General features: G+C 39.4%; 1 protein-coding gene and 2 long non-coding RNA genes across 8 annotated transcripts in view; 1 reads left to right on the top strand and 2 right to left on the bottom strand.

The window, feature by feature from the left end:
* PRSS12 (serine protease 12) overlaps positions 1 to 20,784 on the top strand; it is a 99,084-nt gene that overhangs the window by 7,320 nt on the left and 70,980 nt on the right. For 4 of the 6 annotated variants that reach the window (XM_081485883.1, XM_081485894.1, XM_081485874.1 and 1 more), the window contains exons 2-4: positions 8,174 to 8,312; positions 15,714 to 15,892; positions 20,482 to 20,632. In XM_081485883.1, coding sequence (XP_081342009.1) covers positions 8,174 to 8,312; positions 15,714 to 15,892; positions 20,482 to 20,632 — 469 coding nt within the window. The remainder of the gene's footprint in view (positions 1 to 8,173; positions 8,313 to 15,713; positions 15,893 to 20,481; positions 20,633 to 20,784) is intronic. The other 2 variants (XM_081485913.1, XM_081485903.1) reach the window with 1 other exon arrangement.
* On the bottom strand, positions 896 to 2,823 carry LOC145505743 (uncharacterized). The gene is made up of 2 exons (XR_014053250.1): positions 2,438 to 2,823; positions 896 to 1,812 (listed from the first exon to the last, which is right to left on the bottom strand). It is a non-coding gene; the product is annotated as an uncharacterized LOC145505743 (long non-coding RNA).
* On the bottom strand, positions 6,308 to 19,610 carry LOC145505707 (uncharacterized). The gene is made up of 2 exons (XR_014053224.1): positions 19,482 to 19,610; positions 6,308 to 6,630 (listed from the first exon to the last, which is right to left on the bottom strand). It is a non-coding gene; the product is annotated as an uncharacterized LOC145505707 (long non-coding RNA).

Raw genomic sequence — 20,784 nt, 5'->3', positions numbered from 1 at the left:
GGTGTAGGTGTTGTTTTTTGACAAGTTGTGTCTGACTCTTGCAGCCCCATGGACTGTAGCCCGCTAGGCTCCTCTGTCCATGGAATTTTCCAGGCAAGAATACTGAAGTCGCTTGCCATTTCCTTCTCCAGGGGCTCATCCCGACCCAGGGATCGAACCCGTGCCTCCTGCATTGGCAGGCGAATTCTTCACTGCTTAGCCACCAGAGAAGCCCAGGAACAGAACTTACAAAGATGAATAAGAAATCACCTAAGTCCTCTGGTTAAGGATGCCCACTCTCTGGTTGAAATGTCAAAATAATACTAGGCATTTTTTATTACCTTTCCTGTGATATGTACGCTGGGAGACAGATAAACTTACTATTAAGTGTAGTTTAATTTCATCACTTAGAGTTGTACAATAAAATGTTAATACCCACACTATGTGTTTATGTGTGGACTTAGCTACTGAACAGTATAAACACAATTTGTAAAATTTTCTGCTAAAGTTATTTAAATGCATATATTGTCTTATTCTTTTGCATTATATTGTATAATGTTTTAAATGCATGAATAATTGGTGGTGGTGGTGTTCAGTCACTCAGTCGTATCCGGCTCTTTGCGACCCCCTGGACTGCAGCACTCCAGGCTTCCCTGTCCCTCACCATCTCCCGGATGGGCTTATAGATTTATGTAAGCCCAATGTAAATGGGTAGAATTGCTTATTCAAAAGATATGCTTTCATTTTGAACCTGACAAGTTCATATTTTTCTCAGTATGAAAGGTATCTACATAAATAATAAATGAACAATTAATATGAATTATAGATGAGGACTAATGGGGGTGAGTATAGTTCAGTTGGATATTTAAGGGGATGCTTCCTATGTTAAAAGATGATTTCATTTTGACATGGCATGATTTGAGTAAAATCTATTATTTCACAATGCTAAAGTGATTTCAGTTATGGGTAAGTGTAATCATTGACAAAATAGAATTCAGTTCAGTTCAGTCGCTCAGTCGTGTCCGACTCTTTGCGACCCCATGAATCGCAGCACGCCAGGCCTCTCTGTCCATCACCAACTCCTGGAGTTTACCCAAACCCATGTCCATCGAGTCAGTGATGCCATCCAACCATCTCATCCTCTGTTGTCCCCTTCTCCTCCCGCCCCCAATCCTTCCCAGCATTAGGGTCTTTTCCAGTGAGTCAACTCTTCGCATGAGGTGGCCAAAGTATTGGAGTTTCAGCTTCAACATCAGTCCTTCCAATGAACACCCAGGATTGATCTCCTTTAGGATGGAGTGATTAGATCTCCTTGCAGTCCAAGGGACTCTCAAGAGTCTTCTCCAACACCACAGTTCAAAAGCATCAGTTCTTTGGCGCTCAGCTTTCTTCACCATCCAACTCTCACATCCATACATGACCACTGGAAAAACCATAGCCTTGACTAGACGGACCTTTGTTGGCAAAGTAATGTCTCTGCTCTTAAATATGCTATCAAGGTTGGCCATAACCTTCCTTCCAAGGAGTAAGCGTCTTTTAATTTCATGGCTGCAATCACCATCAGCAGTGATTTTGGAGCCCAAAAAAATAAAGTCTGACACTGTTTCCACTGTTTCCCCAATCTATTTGCCATGAAGTGATGGAACCAGATGCCATGATCTTAGTTTTCTGAACATTGAGCTTTAAGCCAACTTTTTCACTCTCCTCTTTCACTTTCATCAAGAGGCTCTTTAGTTCTTCTTCCCTTTCTGCCATAAGGGTGGTGTCATCTACATATCTGAGGTTATTGATATTCTCCCGGCAAAATAGAATACCTGAATACTATCAAATAAGCTGTAGGAAAAAAAACAAAACATAAAAATTAATGTAGCCTCCCCAACTGTACTTGAAAAATTCAACTAACTAATTCTCTATTCAGTTGTTTTTAGGCAATGTGATTATTTGGTGTATGTTTTATAATTAAGACAGAAAATGATCACTTAATATATTTTTCCAATTTTGCCTTTAGTAGAAGGCATAAGATTATATTTAATTCATTGTCAAATATGTGTACTAAATTGTCCAATATGTAATGGACTTTTGTTCTGTTTTTTTAATAGTTCATAAACTGAAATTTCTACATCACTTTCAGCTTTAAGTATACTTTTTGTCAAAGATCTGAATAATAGCTTGATGTCACCAGCATGAATTTCTGGTTCCACCAGAACAATAGAGCTGACTAAAATTAAGTATTTTGTGCCTCTGTGAAGTTCAGTAATGGATGAGAAAGGATTTGGGCGATAACATTAATTTTCTATTCCTCATTTATCAAACTGTGATTTTTACAAGATTTCAGAAATATTTATTTTTAATTCTGTTCAGAATACTGGGATGGATCTTTGTTTTTGCTGTTTTTTCTGTCACATGAGTGAGTGCTATTGTATAAGTATATTTTAAGGAGTTAACTAAATAGGCATACCTTTTCATTTCACTAATTTTGAAATGAGCTGGATTTAGAGAACAAAGATAACTGACATGTTTGGTTCCTTTCCTGATATTTCTTTTAGGTCTTCTTGAAGTATGGATGGTTTTGCCAGCTGTCCATGGAGAGATAATACCAGAATGGGTCTATTAGTTTGCTAGAGCTGCTGTAATGAGTACACAGACTGAGTGGCTTAAATAAAGAAACTTGCTATTTCACAGTTCTGGGGACTGGAAGTCCAAGATCAGTGTCAGCAGAGCCATACTTCCTCTCAAGACAGTAGGAAAGGATCTGGTCCAGGGCTCTCTCCTAGCTTCTGATAGTTCCTTGGCTTGTGGAAATGTAACTGCAACCTCCGGATGGCATTCTCCCTATGGGTGTCTGTCCAAATCTCTCCTTTTTATGAGATCATAGTCATACTGGATTGGAGCCCACCCTAATGATCTCATTTATCTTGATCCTCTGCAAAGACCCTATTTCCAAATAAATTCACACATTCATAGGCACCGGAGGTCAATGCTTAAGCATATTTTGGGGGGAAAAGAATTCAGCCCATCACCATCTTTCAACGATAACCCTGTATGCGAGACAGAATAAGAGACACAGATGCATAGAACAATTTTATGGACTCTGAGGGAGAAGGTGAGGGTGGGACGTTCTGGGAGAATAGCATTGAAACATGTATATTATCATATGTGAAACAGAACACCATTCCATGTTCGATGCATGAGACAAGGGCTCGGGGCCGGGGCAATGGGATGACCCGGAGGGATGGGATGGGGAGGGAGGTGGGTGGGGGGTCCAGGAGGGGGAACACATGTGAACCCATGGCTGATTCATGTCAATGTATGGCAAGGACTATTACAATATTGTAAAGTAATTGGCCCCCAACTAAAATAAATAAATTTATTAAAAAAAAAAAAAAAAGAATTCAGCCCACTGCAATAGCCTTGAGAACCGATGAAACTTGTGAAGAGAATTTTAATCTAGTTAACTCTCTTTCTCTAGATTACCTTGTATTGAGTGAGACTGATAACATGGCAGAAGAGAACCCCTCTGGAATGTCTCTTTGTTTTAGGAATCCCTATTTTTTTTTTTTTTTGTAGCTAAGTTATCCATAAAGCAAATTTCTGTAACAAAAATCTTTTATGTTCCTTTTCCTTTATAAAAACTGGAGATGTGTTTACATAATAAAAAATAGTAGTAAACTAAAATGACAGTGATTTCAACATCTTTTAAAAATGTACTCATTTTTAATTGGAGGATAATTGCTTTACAATATTGTGTTGGTTTCTGCCATATGTCAACATGAATCAGCCAGAGGTATATGTATGTCCCCTTCTTTTTGAACCTCCTTCCCATCTCCCACTCCATCCTACCCCAAGTTCAACATTTTTGGCAGAGAATTAAGGTAGTAGAATTCTGACCATTGTTGTGTATTGGCACATTTTGCCTTTAAGTAGTTGTTTATACCAACAGGCTGGTACGACTGACAGTTTTCTTTGTTTTTTTGCAATAATTCTTTTCATGAACTCTAGGGGCTCCTCTCCATGACATGCCATCATGCATAGCTTTATAGTTCCAGACTTTTTTCTATTACTGGTTTAGTCTGTAAATTAGTAATGACTACTATAGTTGATCTAAAACCTCTGTCTGAGACTTCAAATTTTAGATTATTGTTATTAACACTTTTTAATAAAATAGGAATATTTAGAATAGAATATTTTTCCATCAAATTGGCACATGAGAGACTTTAAGACCATGCAACCCTGGATTCACTGAGGTGTTGCTGAGAGACATGAGCTGAGACTACGAGGAACATCGCAAAGTGCTGGGCAGAAGTAGGAAAGTATGAACCAAGGAAGACAGATCAATTTTTGGTAATAAGAGGCTGTGACAACGGAGCAATATTTACCAAAGAATCTGGTCTAGAATTTGTCTGAAGAATTTTATTGTTAGTAAGATAGTAATAAAAATGAGTTTACCAGGCTCTGGCCTTTGTGGATTGCTTTATTGTTTTATCCTCTCTCTCTCTGGTTTTTTTTTTTTTATTTCCTCTTGTAATTGCTTATCTATAAATTTGTGCAAATGTATAGTCCTAGAAATTTGTACAGTCCTAGAAATTTGTACAGCCCATGGGACAAATCAGCCTCCACTGGAGGATTAGCCTCAAATATAGATCACCAGAAAGCCACTTCTCTTGTGTTCTGTAGTATAGAGAAACTCTTAAGACTGTCTTATGGATCTGCCTGGCTAGTGTATCCCCATGTAATGTTTGGTAGATTTGTTGTAGTATTTCACCATCCTGGTGAATGCCAACATGGCATAATGCATAAAGTGGTACCTGAACTATTGAAAAGTGCTTATTGCATCCCAAGTCTTTGCTCAGGTTTGGAGGCAAGGGACTGGTAGCAAGGGAGGGAATCTGGGAGGCAGTTTGTCATGGCTCTGCAACTGCTCAGTTGGTTGGCTCCATAGCTTCCTCATCCATAAATTAAGGGAAACCAATTACAGTTCTACCGTCTTAAGCATTCTAAGAGAGCTAAGTGAAGCAAGAACGAAGTAAAACCAAAACCAAACAAAAACTACCTCCTGTCTCAAATGTATGTAGTATGAATTGTGTGTTCATGCTTTTCTTATCTTAGGCATATTATCCTGCTGATATTTTTTTTTAAAAGTTCTTTCAAAAAATTATTAGAAGTGTAAACCTCATAGAATTACATACCAGTAAGAAATACTCACTGAGTTCAAGGTAGATGATTACTCAGATATTTTGGAAATTTTTATGGCGTAAGGAAAGGATAAACTATGTGGAGGGGCACTGCTAGGCAGATGTGTGTTTTGGGGATGTTGGTGTTGAGAATGGATTCTTCCAGAGAATTCGCTAGTCATTGGCATGCAAACTGCCTTTCCAGAATTGCAAATATTTGTATCCCTTTGTTAAAGGAAAATTGGATGAGCACTCCACATTTCTTGCCATATAACAAATACAGATAAACAAATCCAGGTTTCCACAGCATGTTTGGTGCATGTGAGAAATGATGGTAGAACTGATAATTGACCTGGAAATTATTCCCAGTGCTATCATTTTTGTTATAATGATGTTATGGTAACAATTACACATTATGCAGAGTTTTCTCCTCCTCATTTGTAGATAGGTGCCTTAATCATTTAGATAATATGCCTGCATCATTTCTTCTTTGAAAGCTTTTTAGTGATTTGGGCAATATTTTACATTTTATTGTGATTATTTAACATGCATGAGTAGAGTTCCAGTTTGTTTTCATTACTAGAACTTCTGTCCAACCCTTTGACATGAAGAATTTGATGGCGGTGGTATTTGTGGTGGTGGTGAATTAATAAACAGATAATAGATTAAACGGTTTCTCTGGTGGCTCAGCTGGTAAAGAATCCGCCTGCAATGTGGGAGACCTGAGTTCGCTCCCTGGGTTGAGATGATCCCCCTGGAGAAGGAGACGGCTACCCACTCCAGTATTCTGGCCTGGATAATTCCATGGACTGTATAGTCATGGGGCCACAAAGAGTTGGACACGACTGAGTGACTTTCACTTTCGGATTAAACATCATTTCAAATAACATGTGTTTGAGGTGAACAAATGAATTCTTTGATTTGAAAAAAATCAAAAGACATTTTTACTGTGCATGATATTAGTATTATGTGGGTCTCTATAGAAGACATTTTGTGATTATAAGAAATCATTAAAGTTCAGTTAAACTCTTTGGACATATTTCTTTAAAAATATTCTACAGCTCACACTTTTTGTTGTAGAAAGGGGGACCTCTTCTAAGGCCCAAGAGTAGGCTCTTGTCTGACAGTGAGAAATGAATTATCTGAGGAGGCACATGTGCTGACAAAGCAAGAGATTTTATTGGTAAAGGGGCGCCTGGGTGGAGAGCAGTACTGTAAGGAAACCCAGGAGAACTGCTCTGCCCCATGGCTCACAGTCTTGGGACCTATGGTGATGAGATTAGTTTCCGGGTTGTCTCTGGCCAGTCATTCTGACTCAGGTCCTTCCTGTTGGTCCAGGCATTGCTCAGTCAAGATGGATTCCAGCGAGGAGGATTCTGGGAAGTTGGTAGGACATAGGGATTGGTGTCTCCTTTGGAGCTTTCCCAAATTCTTCTGGTTGGTGGTGGCTTGTTAGTTTCATGTTCTTTACCAGGACCTCCTGTCATAAAATAAATCATGAGATGGTTATTGTGGTGCCTGGCCAGGGTGAGCGGTTTCAGTTGGTGTTTCCCCCTAACATTTTCACTGAGCTAGACAGGGCTTCCTCTTGCTTGGTCTGAATTAAAGAAAGTTGGAATATATATGAATCAGTTTTAGATTATCTGCCATATGAATGATGCACGCTCACGTTCTCTCCTGAGTAATCAGGATTTGGCAGTGCAACTTTGTCTCCATTTGTTCTTGCCTCTTGTTTAAATTAAATGACACTTTGTATTTATCATGAGAGATAGGATATGTGTTTCTTAAATAGTTATATTTTTAAAGGATGATTGGGTGGAAAATAATAGTGATAGATGACTAGGCTAATGCAAATGAAATGAATGGATGATTTAGAATCTATTATTTTTGAAAAATAATTATAAAGCCATAGATTACTTTGAAATATGTAAAATGTGCCAGAAATTTTTAATAAAATTTAATTTCTTAACTTCTTTTACCTATGAAACAAAGGTCATCTTAAGTGACTTTTCACAGACTTTTATGAAATTTTTAAGTTGTCTGAGTTTGATTCTACCTCTGCACATGTCTCAACTGCAGCCTCAGGACCGACTCTAAAAATAAATGCCAGTGAGAAGAGAAATGTAGTCCTTTGATGCACACTTAAAAAAAACTTGAAATATATTTGATATACGCTATTATGTTGGTTTCAGATGTACTGCATAGTGATTGCAATTTGCATATGTTATGAAATAATCACCACAGTAAGCCTAGTAACCACTTTGATCCACAGTTAAGGGATAAGACTTAAAATAGTATCTTCCCAGGGATGCTCTAATTTAAATTTTGACTCTTTTAAGACTGAGAAGAATGACTCAAATTATGGACTGTGGAGCAGCTGAGTGGGGATGATATGTAAAGAGAAGTGAAGTTCAAGGGCCATTCAGTTACACCACACCAGTCTCCCTAGGGGCAGTTTCCCTAAGACTAACATTAGACAGTATTTCTGACACTTAACACCTTTCTGAAATTTTAGACATTGTCTTTAGACTTCTCACAACTACTGGTAGAGGCTAAAAGGGGAAAAACATTTTATTCTTCTTTAGTGGAAGAACAGATAGAAGGAAGATACAACAGCCAATAACAGGTAACTTATAAACAGCATTGTATTTGTTTCTGTTTTTCTTTTTTTAAAATCTGTGATGTCTCGTGAAGATGGAAAGTGATACATAAGTGATAAGAACTTCCTATGTGATGTAATCAAACATGTGGGATGCAATATCTGCCATTAGTCACAGTCTTCCACTTTTTCCCTTTGGACTTCTGTTTGCCTGGATAAAGAAAGAAAGTATCCTTAGCATTGACATCAGGATGTTAATTTAAAAAAAAGTGCCTGCTAAATCCTCATTTAAAGAAAGAAGGACTTGCTGTGAACAGTGAAAGCCTGGCTCTCTCAGCATGTTACCCGAGGACTCGTTCAGTATGTTCAGTGTGTTCAAACGGTTATGTTCTATTCAAGGATCTGGGGATTCTTTTCCATTTAGGGTCAGTCCGGCTTCGTGGTGGCAAAAGCGCCTTTGAAGGCACAGTAGAAGTGTATGAGAATGGAGCCTGGGGCGTCGTTTGTAGCAGCCACTGGGACGACGCTGATGCTTCAGCTGTTTGTCACCAGCTGCAGCTGGGGTGAGTTTGTTCATCCTTGACCGAATCTGTCTGCTGATACCTGAAGGGAGTGCTGGCCCCCCGCTGTTACCTTGGAGAGGTTACCTCCTCCTTCTCCTTCTCTCACGTTCCTCACTCACTTCTCTCAGGAGACTTTTAAAGAAAGGGTCCCCAATGGAAGGAGTGAGTTCCTTTACATACAAATGCATTTCACTTGTTACTACCCCTGCTGACTAGGAAATGCCTGCCAGAGACGCTCAGAGGGCTCAAACAAACCAAGTGCACACCAGAACCCAGGGACCCCACAGAGACTGAGGCAGAACTATGTTTGAGCCTCACTTGTGGAGGTGAGGGTCAGCAGTGGCCTGCCGCTGGGGCAGGGGCTCTGGGTGTAGCAGACCTGGCTATGGCATAAGCCCTTTTGGAGGAGGTCGGCATTAACCCCACCATAGAGCTGCCAGAACTTACACAGGACTGGGAAATAGACTCTGGGAGGGCACAAACAGAACCTTGTGTGCACCAGGACCCAGGAGAAAGGAGCAGTGACCTCACAAGAGACTGACCCAGACTTGCCGGGGAGTGTCCAGGAGTCTCCAGCGGAGGCATGGGTCGGTGGTGGCCTGCTGCAGGGCTGGGGGCACTGAGTGTAGCAGTGCATGCACGGGACCTTTTGAAGGTCACCATTATCTTCATTACCTCCACGATAGTTTGGCCTCAGGTAAACAGCAAGGAGGGAACACAGCCCCGCCCATCAACAGAAAATTGGATTAAAGATTTACTGAGCATGGCCCCGCCCATCAGAACAAGACCCAGTTTCCCCCTCAGTCAGTCTCTCCCATCAGGAAGCTTCCATAACCTCTTATCCTTCTCCATCAGAGGGCAGACAGACTGAAAACCACAATCACAGAAAACTAACCAATCTGATCACATGGACCACAGTCTTCTCTAATTCATTGAAACTATGAGTCATGCCGTGTAGGGCCACTCAAGACAGATAGGTCATGGTGGAGAGTTCTGACAAAACGTGGTCCACTGGAGAAGGGAGTGGCAAACCACTTCAGTATTTTTGCCTTGAGAACCCCATGAACAATATGAAAAGGCAAAAAATATGACACTGAAAGATGAACTCCCCAGGTGCTCAATATACTACTGGAGATCAGTGGGGAAATAACTCCAGAGAGAATGAAGAGATGGAGCCAAAGCAACAACACCACCCAGTTGTGGATGTGACTGGTGATGGAAGTAAAGTCTGATGCTGTAAAGAGCAATATTGCAAAGGAACCTGGAATGTTAGGTCCATGAATCAAGGCAAATTTTAAGTGTTCAAACAGGAGATGGCAAGAGTGAACGTCGACATTCTAGGAATCAGCGAACTAAGATGGACTGGAATGGGTGAATTTAACTCAGATGACCATTATATCTACTACTGTGGACAAGAATCCCTTAGAAGAAACGGAGTAGCCCTCATAGTCAACAAAAGAGTCCAAAATGCAGTACTTGGATGCAATCTCAAAAACGACAGAATGATCTCTGTTCATTTCCAAGGCAAACCATTCAATATCACAGTAATCCAAGTCTATGCCCTGACCAGTAATGCTGAAGAAGCTGAAGTTGAACGATTCTCTGAAGCCCTACAAGACCTTTTAGAGCTAACACCCAAAGAAGATGTCCTTTTCATTATAGGGGACTGGAATGCAAAAGTAGGGAGTCGAGAAATACCTGGAGTAACAGGCAAATTTGACCTTGGAGTACAGAATGAAGCAGGCCAAAGGCTAATAGACTTGTGCCAAGAGAATGCACTGGTCATAGCAAACACCCTCTTCCAACAACATGAGAGAAGACTACACATGGACATCACCAGATGGTCAACACTGAAATCAGATTGATTATATTCTCTGCAGCCAAAGATGGAGAAGCTCTATACAGTCAGCAAAAACAAAACCGGCAGCTGACTATGGCTCAGACCATGAACTCCTTATTGCCAGAGTCAGACTTAAATTGAAGAAAGTAGGGAAAACCACTAGACCATTCAGGTGTGACCTAAATCAAATCCTGTACGATTATACACTGGAAGTGAGAAATAGATTGAAGGGATTAGATCTGTAGACAGAGTGCCTGAAGAACTGTGGATGGAGGTTCGTGACATTGTACAGGAGGCAGTGATCAAGACCATCCACAAGGAAAAGAAATGTAAAAAGGCAAAATGGTTATCTGAGGAGGCGTTACAAGTAGCTGTGAATAGAAGAGAAGCAAAAGGCAAAGGAGAAAAGGAAAGATATACCCATTTGAATGCAGAGTTTCAAAGAATAGCAAGAGCGACAAGAAAGCCTTTCTCAGTGAACAGTGCAAAGAAATAAGGAGAACAATAGAATGGGAAAGCCTAGAGATCTCTTCAAGAAAATTAGAGATACCAAGGGAACATTTCATGCAAAGATGGGCTCAATAAAGGACATAAATGGTATGGATCTAACAGAAGCAGAAGATGTTAGGAAGACATGGCAAGAATACACTGAAGAACTATACAAAAAAGATCTTCATGACCCAGATAATCACGATGGTGTGATCACTCACCTAGAGCCAGACATCCTGGAATGCAAAGTCAAGTGGGCCTTAGGAAGCATCACTACGAACAAAGTTAGTGGAGGTGATGGAATTCCAGTTGAGCTATTTCAAATCCTGAAAGATGATGCTGTGAAATTGCTGCATTCAATATGCCAGCAAATTTGAAAATCTCAGCAGTGGCCACAAGACTGGAAAAGGTTAGTTTTTATTCCACTCCCAAAGAAAGGCAATGCCAACGAATGCTCAAAGTACCGCACAGTTGCACTCATCTCACATGCTAGTAAAGTAATGCTCAAAATTCTCCAAGCCACGCTTCAACAGTGAACTTCCAGATGTTCAGGCTGGATTTAACAAAGGCAGCGGAACCAGAGATCAAATTGCCAACATCCATTGGATCATCGAAAAAGCAAGAGAGTTCCGGAAAAACATCTGCTTTATTGATTATGCCAAAGCCATTGACTGTGAGGATCACAATAAACTGTGGAAAACTCTGAAAGAGATGGAAATACCAGACCACCTGACCTGCCTCTTGAGAAACCTGTATGCAGATCAGGAAGCAACAGTTAGAACTGGACCTGGAACAACAGACTGGTTCCAAATATGGAAAGGCGTACATCAAGGCTGTATATTGTCACCTCTGCTTATATGCAGAGTACATCATGAGAAATGCTAGGCTGGATCACGCACAAGCTGGAATCAAGATTGCCGGGAGAAATATCAGTAACCTCAGATACGCAGATGACACGACCCTTATGGCAGAAAGTGAAGAACTAAAGAGCCTCTTAATGAAAGTGAAAGAGGAAAGTGAAAAAGCTGTTTTAAAACTCAACATTCAGAAAACTAAGATCATGGCATCTGGTCCCATCACTTCGTGGCAAATAGATGGGGAAACAGTGGAAACAGTGGCTGACTTCATTTTTTTGGTCTCCAAAATCACTGCAGATGGCGACCGCAGCCATGAAATTAAAAGATGCTTCCTTTTTGGAAGAAAACTTATGACCAATATAGACAGCATGTTAAAAAGCAGAGACATTACTTTGCCAACAAAGGTCTGTCTCATCAAAGCTGTGGTTTTTCCAGTAGTCATGTATGGATGTAGAGTTGGATTCTAAAGAAAGCTGAATGCCAAAGAATTGATGCTTTTGAACTATGGTGTTGGAGAAGACTCTTGGGAGTCCCTTGGACTGCAAGGAGATCCAACCAGTCCTACCTAAAGAAAATCAGTCCTGAATATTCATTGGAAGGACTGATGCTGAAGCTGAAACTCCAGTACTTTGGCCACCTGATGTGAAGAACTGACTCATTTGAAAAGACTCTGATGCTGGGAAAGATTGAAGGCAGGAGGAGAAGGGGACAACAGAGGATGAGAAGGTTGGTTGGATGGCATCACCGACTCAATGGACATGAGTTTGAGTAAACTCTGGGAGTTGGCGATGCACAGGGAGGCCTGGCGTGCTGTGGTTCGTGGGTTCGCAAAGAGTTTGACAGAACTGAGCAACTGAACTGAACTGAATTGACTAGGAAATGGGCAGAAGCTAAATGGTCCAAAAATAAAAGCATCTTTTGGTCTTTGATCTAACAGATGGATTCTTCAGTGCCAGGAAACAAAGAATTGGGTCCTAAGAGTTTTATTTTCCCAGTAGCCTCTACAGCCTGTGGTTGCTGTCATTCGCTTTTACCTTGAGCCAGCCACAGATTCCACTGTTGTATGTGTGTGTGTAGGAGGTGAAGTTCATTTGTAGTTTCATCCCATGCTGAGTAAGGTGTGATATCCTGGGACATAGGTTTCTGCACTGAGGAGATTCTGTAAGAGATGGCAATTTCCCTCAGCCCAGCAGCACCTGTCATCCTGAGAAGTTGCTGGCCGTTCCTACCACCCTCAGTTCCGTTCAGTTCAGTCACTCAGTCGTGTCCGACTCTTTGCTACTCCATGGACTGCAGCACACTAGGCCTCCCTATCCATCCCCAAATCCCGGAGTTACTCAAACTCATGTCCATTGAGTCAGTGATGCCATCCAACCATCTCATCCTCTCTCACCCTCTTCTCCTCATGCTTTCAGCCTGACCCTAGGCACTCTCCTTAAAATGGACTGGTGTACACTGACTCCCACCATGCCCAGTACCTTTATGCTTTGTCTCAAGGGGTTTCCCAGGAGCAGAAGTTTCCATTTTGGAATTAATGGGGTTTTTTTGTTGTTGTTATTGTTCTGCTTTTCTGTATCATTTATTTTTTCCAAGTATACATGCCCTATATTTTTCTTGACCTTTATGACCAAGGATCTTTAAAAAGCTTGGAAAATATCTTGTTATGAAAAAAATAAAGGTTAAAAGGCCTGAAAGAAAAGCTTTCTATTTGCAAATATTTTAGATTAATAATCAATGAGTGGTAATATCTAATGTGATGACACAAATGAAAAGGTTAGTCAAGTGCAGTCAAATCAGTAAGAATTTTAATTTGCCCGTTTCCTGTCTTCTCACTCGGAAGGTGGGAAATTAGTATTTAGTACAGGCGAACCTTGCAGGCTTAAGTTTTATTCAGACTTTTGATTCTATTAGAGTAGCAAATAGGGTTAATGTAATACTTAATTGATGCTTTCCAACTGTGGTGTTGGAGAATACTCTTGAGAGTCCCTTATACTCAAGGAGATCAAACCAGGCAATCCTAAAGGAAATCAACCCTGAATATTCATTGGAAGGACTGATGCTGAAGCTGAAGCTCCAGTACTTTGGCTACCTGATGTGAAGAGCTGACTGATTGGAAAAGACCCTGATTCTGGGAAAGATGGAAGGCAGAAGGAGAAGGGGATAATGAGATGGTTGGATGGCATCACCGACTCAATGGACATGAATTTGAGCAAGCTACTGGAGATGGTGAAGGAAAGGGAAGCCTGGTGTGCTGCAGTCCTTAAGGTCTCAAAGAATTGGACACGACTGAGCGACTGAACAACAACAACAATACTTAATTAGGCTTCCTTGGTGGCTTATCGGTAAAGAATCCACCTGCCAGTGCAAGAGATGCAAGTTCTATCTCTAGGTCAGGAAGAGCCCCTAGAGAAGGAAGTGGCAACCTGCTCCGGTTGTCTTGCTGGGAAATCCCATGGACAGAGGAACCTGGCGGGCTACAGTAAATGGGATTGCAAAGAGTCAGACACAACTTAGCAACTAAACAACGATTAGTTAAGTTAGTTAACTAAACAATTAGTTAAGTTCAGCTACAACTCACTAATTTTTTACAATGAGGGTTGAAATAAATCAGGATAAAAGCAAGAGGAGAGAGCCTACAAAGAGTTATGGTGTTAGCATGTTAATTACTGATTTTATCCCCAGTGTTTTGTTTGGCAAACAGTCCTTGGCTGGTTGGGCAAGTCACAAAGAATGTTGGCTTGATGCTTTTTCTTTGACAGCCTGAAGGTGTAACAATTTGTAGGTTGATGTCAGTGTCTTCCTTCATGGACCTTTCTACCTGTGCTTTTATTATCCCTGAAAAGCAGAGAAGAATGAAATTTTCTATGAGACTGACATAAGAAAACAAAAATGGTACAAATGAACTTATTTACAAAATAGAAATAGAATTACAGATGTAGAAAACAATCTTATGATTACTAAGGGGGGACAGTAGGGAGGGATAAATTGGGAGATTGGGATTGATATATACACACTACTATATATAAAATAAATAATTAATAAGTACCTATTTTATAGCACAGGGAACTCTACTCAGTGCTCTGTGATGACCTATATGGGAAAATAATCTAAAAAAGAATGGATATATGTATATGCATAGCTGATTCACTTTTTTGTACAGCAGAAAGAATGGATATGTGTATATGCATAACTGATTCACTTTTTTGTACAGCAGATACAACATTGTAAATCAACTATATGCCAATAAAATTTTCTAAAAAATTTTAAAACAAAACAAGCTCTGTAGTGGAGATGTGAATTACAGAGATCCTCTTGATTGATAAAAGAATGTAAACTATCTTTATGCAAACATAAACTTCAGATAAGCTGATCTGATTCCTTCTGTCATCTCTTAGTAGTCCATTAATAAAAAAGAATTTCAAATAAGAGCAGAGCAACCTGGCTTTATTGCTGTCAAGACAGATTCATATTTTAGATACACCCCAAATATTTATTGTTGGGTTAATGGAAGCTGTAGCATGGAGACAGTTCTAGAGATCATCATGTTATTCAGATAAGCATTTAATCTTTTAAAAATTTAATTTAAGCTTTGTACATATTAGAGGTTAAAAGTATGTAGACTAGATGAGTTTTCTTAATTGATTTCAAAAGTTCATTAGCAAATACTATTATATATATATAAATTTTTTAAAAATGGGAATGGATTGCCTCTCTTGATATTACCTTGCTTAGATGTGGCAATAATAATTGTTTTGAAAATGACAGCCTAAAATATTGGAATAGGAAAGAATCTCCAAGCATCCAGACTTCTTTCATGTATCAGAAGGAAGGACTTAGAGACGTGTTAGAGTAATTTGCAGCTGAGTGCAGACTAGAATCCAAGTCCCACTAGATCACATGACAGACACACTTCTTCCATATAACCATCCAGACTCCTGTTTTATGTCTGTAGTATTTGCCCATTTTCTTCTAAAATCAGCTGTAGATAAAGGCACATGCCTAGCATTATTCAAGGTTAATTAGAAAGATTGCCATAGATAATCACCCTGTTCTGGTCTAATATTTTGATTTCCTTGAAATTTACATAATCCGTTATGTTTGTCTTTTTCTTCCACATCCACCTTTTTTGACTTTTTCAATTTTTTTAAAACCCTTGTGCTTTGATAAAAGTTAGCCTACATTTGATAAACCTAACCTTGAGCATTGTACTTCCAGAGGAAAAGGAGTCGCAAAACAAACCCCGTTTTCTGAACTGGGCCTTATTCCCGTTTATTGGAGCAATGTCCGTTGCAGAGGAGATGAAGAAAATATACTGCTTTGTGAAAAAGACATCTGGCAGGGCAGGGCATGTTCTGAGAAGATGGCAGCTGCTGACCTGTGTAGCTTTTCCCATGGTGAAAAAAAAAATTTTTATTCCCTTGCTTTACTTTTATTCTGTTTTCAGCATTCTAGATGAAAAACATGTCTTAGTTGAATGTTTTCCTAAGCGTTGAAATACAGACCTGAGTCTGAATCATCATAGTCTATCAACAATCTAATTAGTCTTCAAAGGAATTCATGTAACAGTCGGATTTCCATTTGAACTCAGTTGTTTTTTTTTTTTAATTAAAAAATTTTTTGATTGCACCGAGTCTTTACTGCTGTGCACGGGCTCTCTCTAGTTGCAGTAAGTGGGGGCTACTCTCTAGTTGCAGTGCACGGGCTTCTCATTGATTGAGGTGGCTTTTCTTGCTGTGGAGCACAGGCTCTAGATCATGCAGGCTTTAGTAGGTGTGATGCTTGCACCTAACTGCCCCCTAGCATGTGGGATCTTCCTAGACCAGGGTTTGAACTGGTGTCCCCTGCATTGCAAGGCAAACTCTTAACCACTGGACCGCCTGAGAAGCCCTGACCTCACTTCACATATTTTCTGTTTTAATATAATTTGTTTATAGGATTATTATATACTGTATATGAAACACTTATTTGGGTAATGAAAAATTGTGATGGAATCAAGTTAAAAGTCATCTTGAAACCAAATATAAAATACAGAAACTATAATAAAATATTTTCACTTTATAAAATAGAATAGAATCATAGTTATTAGCGTTATTCTTTGAAGATAGCACATTCCATAAAACAAATCGCTACCTTGGATAAGGGCTCCTATGCATGATGTCCTAGGCATTCAGTTCAGTTCAGTCGCTCAGTCGTGTCTGACTGTTCGCGATCCAATGGACCGCAGCATGCCAGGTTTCCCTGTCCATCACCAACTCCCGGAGTTTACTCAAACTCATCTCCACTGACTCAGTGATGCCATCCAACCATCTCATCCTCTGTTGTCCCCTTCTCATCCTGCCTTCAGTCTTTCCCAGCATCAGGGTCTTTTCAAATGAGTCAGCTCTTCTCATCAGGTGGCCAAAGGATTGGACCTTCAGCTTCAACATCAGTCCTTCCAATGAACACCCAGGACTGATCTCCTTTAGGAAGGACTGGTTGGATCTCCTTGCAGCCCAAGGGACTCTCAAGAGTCTTCTCCAACACCACAGTTCAAAAGCATCAATTCTTCAGCGCTCAGCTTTCTTTATAGTCCAACTCTCATATCCATACATGACTACTGGATAAACCTTAGCCTTGACGAGATGGACCTTTGTTGGCAAAGTAATGTCGCTATTTTTTAATATGCTGCCTGGGTTGGTCATAACTTTCCTTCCAAGGAGGAAGCATCTTTTAATTTTATGACTGCAGTCACCATCTGCAGCATTGGTGATTAGTATGTGGTTTTGGTATACAGATGTGTGTATGATCATGTGAACGGAAGCAGCTGGAGAAGCTCCCTTTGCTAGTTATTTTTCCTTGTTTGGGATATTCTTTCTAGGCTTTTAGTTTCACAATTGTGGGTGGGTTTTCTGGGGTCCATGATTGTTTTAACGTGTGACCACAACCTGTGGCTATCACACCTTTTTGGATTTTCTTGGCGATAGTAGCGTGATCAGATGTCCCAGGTCTTAGAATGCCAGCAGACAGCCGAGGGCAATGGTTTCTGATTGAGTACAAGTATCAGGGAAGGAATTGACACACTCCCTCTGCAAAACATAGGAAGATCCAAGCTAGGGTCATTCCTGTGAACTGACTGGAAGAACCAATGGAAATGGTGCAAGATATCACACAAGTGTGTGCTTGGAGAGCTACAGTCCTTTTGTGGATGCAAGGTGCATTCTAAGTCTTTATGTCTTGTAAGTTTTTCCTTTTCTTCCTTTGCCTCTCCACCTCTTGGTAATCCTACTTGTGGCAAACACATGTTTACACATTGCTACATCAGGGATGCTGTGCATCGGGCTCAACAGTGCACTGCTTTTTGTAGACATTGCTTGTATTCTGTGTTCAACCGAACTGATAAAATATGTTAACATTTTTCAAGTAGTGAAGTAAGTAAATTTTTGAAAACAATCCTTTTTTTTTTTTCAGGGTTTCATAGTACTTTATTTTATTTTTAATTTGATTTACAGTGTTGTGCCAGTCTCTGGTGTACAGCAAAATGACTCAGTTATACACACATACAGTTTGTAGTACTCTAAAAGCCTGCATTTAATTCTAACAACAATGGGAAGTCAGTATATTTTTTTCAGGCTCTCTGTCTACTCTTTTTTTAAAAAAGCTCTCCATTCTCTATAATCTATCCACTTGTTTATGCTCTGGCTGCAAAGATAAATTTAAGGTTGATGTAAGCATATATAAAATATCGAAGGTTGAGATAAATTAGAAGTGAGAATGAAAAAATATGCTTTTATGGTAAATTAAATGAGAATATGAAAACAAATAGCTCAAATCAGCAAACACTGAGTCTATCTTAAGGCACAGCAGCAGACCTTTAACATTAATACTTTCTTTTAGTTTGGAATTTACATTTAGCATCTTGGCATTTAGTACTTTTCCAACACTTACAAAGTAGAAGATCGTATCTTTGTATTGGACATAGGAAATATCAGTATAAATGAAAATGTCTGGGAGTTTTATTTATCCATAAGTTAAATACGAGTCAACTACTTCACTGAAATTTCTTTCAAGTGATTTTTTTTTTGTGCGTGTATTTATTGGGAAGATGTGAGATGGTGACTAAATTTTGTCTTTGAGCTTCTCTATATTTTCACAAATACTTATACAACCAGTGTAAAAACTACATTTAAAAATAAAGCACAACATTTAAAAAAATGTAAGGTAATTATGCCATAATGTTTCTAGGTTGTAGATAATTTTAAATTTCCTTTTAATTTTTTTTTTTTTTCTGTTTTCTCCAAGCTTACCATGGAGGTGGGGAGAGGAGAAGCAGAGAAGGATATAATAGTTTAAGAAATTTATGCTGTTTCTATTGGTTTGTTTCTATATTTTCCAAGCTTCTTAAAAGAAAAACATAGTAACATGTAAATTTAGGTTTCTTGTCATAATTCAGCAGTCATTAATTATAAGAAGCTGCTATATACTGTTGAGAACAGTTATGTTTATTAAACCTACCTTTATCCTTTTCCAAATTACAAGTGCTAGTTGACTTATGTAAGAAAACTGTGTTACAAATATCAGAGTATGAGTATATGTACATGTTTGCTAATCTAAATCCCTTCTCTGGTGTGATATTTGAATATAAATATGAATGTCCAAGTACCATTTATTGATAGCTGCTTATACTGTGGAGGAATTAGAAGCATATTTCATGTGGATAAATGATGAGTATTTGGCAAAAGATAACACTAAATTTCCTAATAGGGACCCAGCCTGTTCTGAACCTTTGACCATCTCACATTCTTTATTCCAGAAAAATTAGAGGGCCGTTCTGTTTCCCAAACACATACAGCTTTGTGTTTCTATGCTTGTGTTCATTCGGTTCATTTTGTCTGAAGTGCACATCCCCCATGTAGAACTTATGAAGTCCCATCCATCATCTTGGCCCTCTCAGCTACAGCTCCTTTAGAAGAGATTCCCTAATTTCCTCCGGGGGTGGGCGAGCACCTTTTGCATCTGAACCCCTGCAGGGCCTTCTCAATGGTCTCCCATCTGTACTCATGTTGTCCATATCCCGAGGCAATATACTTCTTAAGGGTAGCATTTGTGCAGTGCCTCTCTGCCTAACAGCTGTTTAAGAAACAGAATTGAAGGAGTGGATATCAATAGTTATTTTTCGTTGTTTGGGATATTCTTTCTAGGCTTTTAGTCATCGTTTGCCAATCCAGTCAGTCAACAAATATTTATTACATGCCTTCTACATAGCTGGGTATCTGAAGTACTTGAGTGAAAGGGAAAGGCGTTCCCTGTGTCCTCAATTCTAGACTAAGAAAAAGAGAGAAAAATTAAAAAACTGATGAAACTAGATAAGGGCATTGTAGACTATAATAAGGAATTTGCATGGGGAAGCCTCTGGTATTCTTCACAGAGAATGAATTGATTCATACACAAATGATGAACTGATTCATACACAAATGAATCTTCAATATTGTTTTTTGAAGGTACTGGCTGTGATGTCCACCAGCTTCTTATAATGTGATAATGTTAACTTTGACTTGATCTCTACAAATGTAAAAATATTTCTATGCTGAAAGCAAGTATGTCATAGATATAAGTGCCATTCTTAATAATTACATGTTGGTAATTCTCAAGTTACTGTAAATAAAAAATCAATGCTATCCCCCACAATACCATAAAAATCAAATGGATTTCCAATAACTGCAGTTTTGAGTGTGTCTTTTCTGGTTTCTGAGGTCCTCGGGAAAAAGTGAATTTAGACTGCTTCCTCTTGACAGCTATTTGTATGAATGTAATTCAAGTTGGAGGATTTTAATCAGTTGAGATTATCATAAAATATATTAGACATGCGTGGGTATGTCCATATTGCTGAAGTGGCTTATTAAATATAACTTTATGATTGAGAATGGCAAAGAAATAGAATATACCTGATCTTCTATAGCTCAGTATGAATGTGTAGGTTTAATTTGTTGTTAATTTCATATTGCAGGCCCTGCGTTCCCCATCCTGCGCCTTGTTGGGGGGAGCAGTGTGCGTGAGGGCCGAGTGGAGGTCTACCATGCCGGTCAGTGGGGGACAGTCTGTGACGACCAGTGGGATGATGCAGATGCAGAAGTGGTCTGCAGGCAGCTGGGTCTGAGGTTGGTTCTTCTTCTTTTGTTTTGCTTACATTTCTAAGTTTATTACTTCCATACCCAAAGATAGGTGTGTTTAAATTGCACATTTCTTTGAACAAGTAGAAAAAGCCACCTTTTTGATCATTGTATTTGGCGGTAGTCTCCTTGAAGAGAAT

Source organism: Giraffa tippelskirchi, chromosome 1, assembly GCF_054371585.1.
Source record: "Giraffa tippelskirchi isolate mGirTip1 chromosome 1, T2T-mGirTip1v1.2.pri, whole genome shotgun sequence".
NCBI classification, from domain to species: Eukaryota; Metazoa; Chordata; class Mammalia; order Artiodactyla; family Giraffidae; genus Giraffa; species Giraffa tippelskirchi.
This window is presented reverse-complemented; position numbering and strand designations above follow the sequence as displayed.